At 54.8% G+C, this 6,054-nt stretch overlaps 1 protein-coding gene across 1 annotated transcript; it reads right to left on the bottom strand.

Annotated features, from left to right (window-relative positions):
• Positions 1–270: 270 nt before the first annotated feature.
• Positions 271–3,475, bottom strand: BDW47DRAFT_126549 (uncharacterized protein; the record flags this gene model as incomplete). The annotated part of the gene is made up of 3 exons (XM_024816567.1): positions 271–289; positions 355–1,882; positions 2,053–3,475. 3 exons carry the CDS (start codon positions 3,473–3,475, stop codon positions 271–273), a joined length of 2,970 nt encoding a protein of 989 aa, XP_024671365.1.
• Positions 3,476–6,054: the final 2,579 nt, after the last annotated feature.

Here is a 6,054-nt window from a genome sequence, read left to right as displayed (position 1 = left end):
CCGCCGTCATCTCCGCCGTCATCTCCACCGTCATCTCCGCCGTCATCCCCGCCGTCGTCCCCACCATCGTCACCGCCATCGCCATCCCCAGGGTCTCCCGGATCATCTGGATCCGTAATATAGCAGACATCTTCATCGTCGTCATCATCGTCATCGTCATCATCATCATCATCATCATCGCCCTCATCCTCGGGATCTGACCAGTCGTCTCCTTTCGGACAGGTAACTCCGGGAACGCAAGGATGATCTATCCCCCCGCAGGCCTTTCCTTTACACGGCGAGCCACAGCCTGAAGTACACATGGGTCCCGGAGGACCAGGAGCCACGGTGATGATGGGAAATGGACCGCCATACAACTTATTGTCATCGTCGTCGTCGTCGTCGTCGTCGTCGTCATTGACAGCGGTGGGATAAGGATATGGCGAGATTGTGCGAGTGACCGGTGGATGAGACACCCCGGATTCGGACATAGGATTAGGATCGTTTGTAGTGGTTATAGGAGGCGGCAAGACCATCGGAATGGGGCTGAACGTGAACCCGGAGCTCGAGTCGGTGGGAAAGGGCACTGGCCAGAATGAGATGGTTTGCGTTGTGATGGGTGGGAGAGTGATCACGGTTCGTTGGATCGTGGCAGTGACGGTCCAATCAATGGTCCAAGCAACTTCAAGTTGCGTGGAATATGGTTCGATTGAGATGACCGTTGGAGAGGGCAGGACGGTGGGAGGGAGCACCAGATTGCACGGCGGTCGGCAAAACACCTCTGGAGTCTTGTCATTCCAGATCGCTGGGTTGATGAGGACATCATGCTTCTCGCCGTCGTCTCCGCCGTCTCCGCCATCGCCGTCTCCGCCATCACCATCTCCATCGTCTGGCTTCCAATCACAGGCATTCACATACGAATACACCTCCCCACTGACCAGGACGACCACATAGTCTGCTTTGCCATCTCCGTTCAGGTCAGCGTATACCACGGGACCCTGCCGCTCGACGCCCGTGGAGATGGTGCCCATGTCGATCCAGTTCCTGGGCTTGCCTGCATCCGGAATATTGCCCGAGTTGCGGTACCCCTTGGCCGAACCTCCGTCGTACTGAATAATGTACTCGGCCTTGCCATCCCCAGTGAGGTCGGCAAATCGCACCTTGCTGCCCGGCTCCCCGACTCCCGTGGCCACGGTGGCTCGCTGTCCCCAGATGCGGCCTCCGTCCTTTGGCGGAATATTCTTCTGGTTGAGCCAGCCGTCGACTGCGCCGCCGTCAAAGACAACCAGATAGTCGGCATATCCGTCGCCATTCAAGTCGGCAAACGTCACCTTGCGACCGGGCTCGCCGACCCCCTCGGAGATCACAACACCGGGTTGCCAGATCCGGTCCTTCCCCTGGTCGGGGATGTTGTCATTATTGAGGTAAGCCTTGACCGCGCCACCGCCGTAGACAACCAGAAAATCGGCAAGGCCGTCGCCGTTGACGTCGGCAAACTCGACCGTGGCGGCGGAGAGATCTTCGTCGAGCCCCGGCGCAATCTCGCCAATATCCTTCCAACCCCCATCTTTTTCATTCAGCCATGCTCGGGCACGGCCCTTGTCATCCACCGAGATGATATCGTCATACTTGTCTCCATTAAGATCGGCAAACCGGAGGCTCGACCCTTTTTTCTCAACGATCCCCGTGTTCTTCCACATGCGGATGCTCCCATCGTCTGCGACGGCCAGAAAGTCCGCGTTGCCATCTCCGTCCATGTCTGCGAACCGGATCATTTCTCCGGTGACACCCTCGATTCCGGGGGCGATGGTGCCGAGTTCGTCCCAGTTGCGGCCCGCCTTGTTGAGGCTCCCCGTGTTGCGCCAGGCGTCGACCGCACCACCTTCGTAGACGGCGAGGTAATCTGGGAGAGACATTTGTCAGTAAACCCCCATGGAGGCAGCCAGGTGAAAGACAAAATCGGAGGAAGATCTCCGTGGGATGTCGCAATCCTCCCTTCTTGCGCTCCACCCAGTTCGGGGAAGTCGCTTATACCAGGAAGAAAGCATCCGGCGAGGAGAAAGAAGTACTTACCAGTCTTTCCATCCCCGTCCAAATCATACAGCTGCGCCCGATTGTTCGGCACGCCCGCTGGCCCCGGAGCAATGTTGGCAATGGCCTCCCAGTTACGCTGATCGGGATCCCGGCCATTGTTGTGCGTGTTGCGGGCCCAGTCCACTGCACCGCCGTCGTGCACGATCACATAGTCGGCATAGCCATCGCCATCCATGTCCCGGAAGTGGACCTTCTCGCGCGGCTCACTTAGCCCTGTGGCCCACTCCGCATCGAGGGACTTGAACTCCTTGCCGTTGGCCACATTCCTCCACACCTTGGCTGCGCCGTCCGTATACAGCACAATCATGTCCGCCTTGCCGTCGTTGTCGACGTCGGCCATGCGGATCATCTCCCCCGTCACCTCCTTCCAATCGGGGTTGATTTTCCCGAGACCTGTCCACGGCTGCTCGTCCGTGCCGGTGTTGATCCAGGCCTGGACATCGCCATTGTCGTGGGCCAGGACATAGTCAGTATACCCGTCGTTGTTGAGATCGACGAGGATCACTTTGTCCCGGCGAGCGTTCTTGATCGCGCCGATGACCGACCCCTTCTCCTGCCAGTTTCGGAAGCTACCGAACACCTGGCCCCGGCTCTTCCAGTTCGCGTCGCCGCAATTGCCTCCGGTGGGGTCCTCGATTCCGTCGCTATAGCCCAGCCCCATGCCGGGGAGGTCGTTCTCGTCGACCTTGGCGGGGGGCTGGATCCATCCGCGCCCGTGCGCGTCCAGAATGGCCTCGTACCATCCCACAGCCATGTTCTGATACCCTTGTGCATTGGGGTGCTTCTCGTCCGATAGGTCCCCCGCCGTGATATCCATGGGCACGGACAAGATATGCTGACCGTCGCCCTGCTTGCGCTTGATCATGGCACCGAGCTTCTTGTTGAAGGCATCTGTGTTCTCCTGCATGCGAGGGTTATTCGCCCAGATCACCGGCGCGACCAGGACCGTCACCCCCGGCGACCCGTCGAAAGCCCGGTCGATGATGGATTCAATGAGCGTGTCGGCCTTGTCCAGATCCACTCCTTTGTCCATATTATTGGTGCCCGCGTGGATGAGCACGATGTTCGGTTTCGCAGGAAGAGAGAGCTCGATATACTCGCGGATATCAGCGAGGAACTTGCCACTGTGGCCCTCGTGGTTCGCATCTCGCATGTCCCCCTCCGTCAGACTCCCGATCATGTCGACCGTGGAGTCGGTGCCCTTCTGCTCGGCCAACAACTTCTGGCGGAGCTTCCCCCGATAGCCGTTCCTATCGGGCGAGCCGTTTCCCTTGGTGATGGAATCTCCCAGTGGCATGATACGGAGATCAGGGAGCTCCTTTTCGGCCGCTGCCAAAGACACCACCATTGCGATGAGGGCCAGCGCCCACGAAAGGGTGTGCCAAGGTTTTCGGCAACGCATGGCGTTGATCATTCAAACGACCAGCCAGAAACAAAGAAACAGATAGATGGGATGCGAAGCTATAGAGAAGCACAAAGTGTGGCGCTTGGGCTTGCTCCCCTAGCATCTTATAGTCACCGCCCTGCCTTCGTAGTATATATAGGCGAGTATACTCCGTGGAACAACTTGCTTTCTTCTGCTGATTGTCGCGTTGGATCGATTTGGAGCCTTTTCCCGTCATTCCACCTCAATATGCACTACACAGCCCCGATGGTCACCGGGGTTACCCAATCGCTCTAAGCTGGGGGACCCCTCTATTCTAGGCGTCCCAGGCTGCGTTATGGTATAGTCATTTTCTCCAACCCCGTCTGCCAGCGATATCAGACCCGCTGGGGCCAAGAAGTCTTGGCCCTTCTTATGCCTTATCCCTTCTTCCCAGTCGACCTGGGCGCTAGCTGCAATAGGAAAATAACATGTTTCCGCTGCAGTAGCGGGAGGGATGAGCTGACGCTGGGGATCCTCTTTACCCGATCTAACCTGGCTGATCTGCCCTACTGCTACACATCCGAGTGAAGGTACGCTTCTTATTGGACGTCCCCGTGCCATTTGATACGATGCAACATACTTTATTATCTCCGGTTAGAATACGCCTGGTCGCCTGAGGAGAAGCTTCCGCCTCAACGCGTATTCCTTGCTTCCAGGGGCATGATCAACAGACCGTAAAATAAGTCATAAGCCAAGAAAGCCGACATCAAAAGCCACAAGATGTCCCTCGAGGTGCCCGGGCCTAATTCCTCAAGATAGTTTCGCTAACCAGCTATGAATCTCTTCCAGCTGTCTGCCTGTGCTTGTATAGCCCTCTTGGCCGCGGCGAAGGACTGGCCGGGCCCCCAGCGGACGCAAATGGAAAATGGTGTGGAGGTCTGGAAGGCAAAGGCCGATGAGAGCAGTGATACAGTGTACACGTACAAAGGTGCGTATGATCTTGAGAAGAAATTCCGTCCGATATCACGGGATAATGCGGGTTTCATGGTGACTGACGATGCCGACGTCCTTCCCCACAGTCAATGATCTGAACCCGAGAGGCGCACGTCCAAAACTCGTATACAACTGCCACAAAGTTCCAGCACTCTGCGCCAATGCTCGAGCCAGGTTAAACGGAGAAACGAAGACAACGAGACACTATGATATGGATACCTTGAACGGACGCCATGCAGCTCGCCGAGACCAGGTCTGTCCAACCAATTGGATTGAAGGCCACCAATGCCCTGAGCCCGACCAGCCAGAGCACTTTTGGTACTACATCACCAATAAAAAGGAGTTCAATCAAAGGAAAATCCAGATGATGCAGAGAAAACAACAAAACGGTCCACAAACGCAGGACCCGGCCCAGTTCGGCCAAGTCAAGATATCGTACGATCTGGAGGGCAATATCAAAGAGACCTGGAGCGAGATTGGTGCCAAATTCTCTTGTGACGAATGGCCTGCTGCATCGTATGCCCGAATTTCTTTCTCTTCTCTCGGTCTTTTTTTGCTGATGATGGCGATTACAGATGGATTGAAGGAGGCGAGGGAGCGAATACTTACTGTGCGTTCTCTTGAAACCCTCACCTGTGTCCGCCATACTCATCAGTACTGTGTCTATGTAGGCTCTCCAATTAGTGCCTCGTGTACGAATCGATCTCCGGCTTTGAATACGGAGCAAAATTGGCAGGGTATCGCTCATGGCGTTATCAAGGTGAGTGACTGGGCCGGTGAGGTCCCCTGCCCAGATGCTAACAGGCTCCATGAAAGAAATGGTACGATTCGTTCTATCACCAATGGTCCAACGATCTACAAGATGGCCACGACATCAACTACGAAATTTTCAAATTCGACTTTGAGATAGTCAATGAACCTGGAAGTAAATTTGGAACCTGGGTTGAGGCGCTAGGGCGCAAAAGATACTGCTATCCTATAAAAAATATTGAAAATGACTGCCGAAAGGAATGGGATGAGGATCCTACTGACCTTTTCGATCGTGAATCAGAGGAAGAATCTTGACAATGGGGGGGAGGGGGCTCTACGCTGTCGTGAACCAGCCCCTTGGTCTCTGTCTCTTTGCATGTCTGTGTTGTATATACGAAGACCTCCTACTTGGAAGGAAGCTTTATGGATCATCCGACAAAGTTTCTCGAATAGCACATTAAGACATACCTACTCCAGGGTAGAATGAGCCTCTAAGCTTTCAAGGTCTGACTGGAAACTCGATTTTGTGTCTCCTTTACGAGGCATTCCAAATTGGATATTTTACTGCGAGCCTAGACTAGCTGGATTTCTCAAGTAACATTCACTATGGGGCTTCAGAGAAACAGATGACTTCCGCTATGCTTTGTCAATCCACAAGCATTGCAACCAGAATTCTACGCCATGTCAGAGACCAATCTTCCTTCTGGAACATTTATGGTTATCCCGACTGCAGCAAGCGTTCATGTCACCTTCGTGGCCACTCCATGAAGGTATAGCGGTGTTCATCTGTCGCGCTATCAATAATTGTTCATCCAGAAAAAAATCCCACGACAGCACTTACCACAGAAAAACACTTTTGCAAACCAATGGTA

This window comes from Aspergillus candidus, assembly GCF_002847045.1.
Source record: "Aspergillus candidus strain CBS 102.13 unplaced genomic scaffold BDW47scaffold_28, whole genome shotgun sequence".
In the NCBI taxonomy this organism is placed as follows: Eukaryota; Fungi; Ascomycota; class Eurotiomycetes; order Eurotiales; family Aspergillaceae; genus Aspergillus; species Aspergillus candidus.
This window is presented reverse-complemented; position numbering and strand designations above follow the sequence as displayed.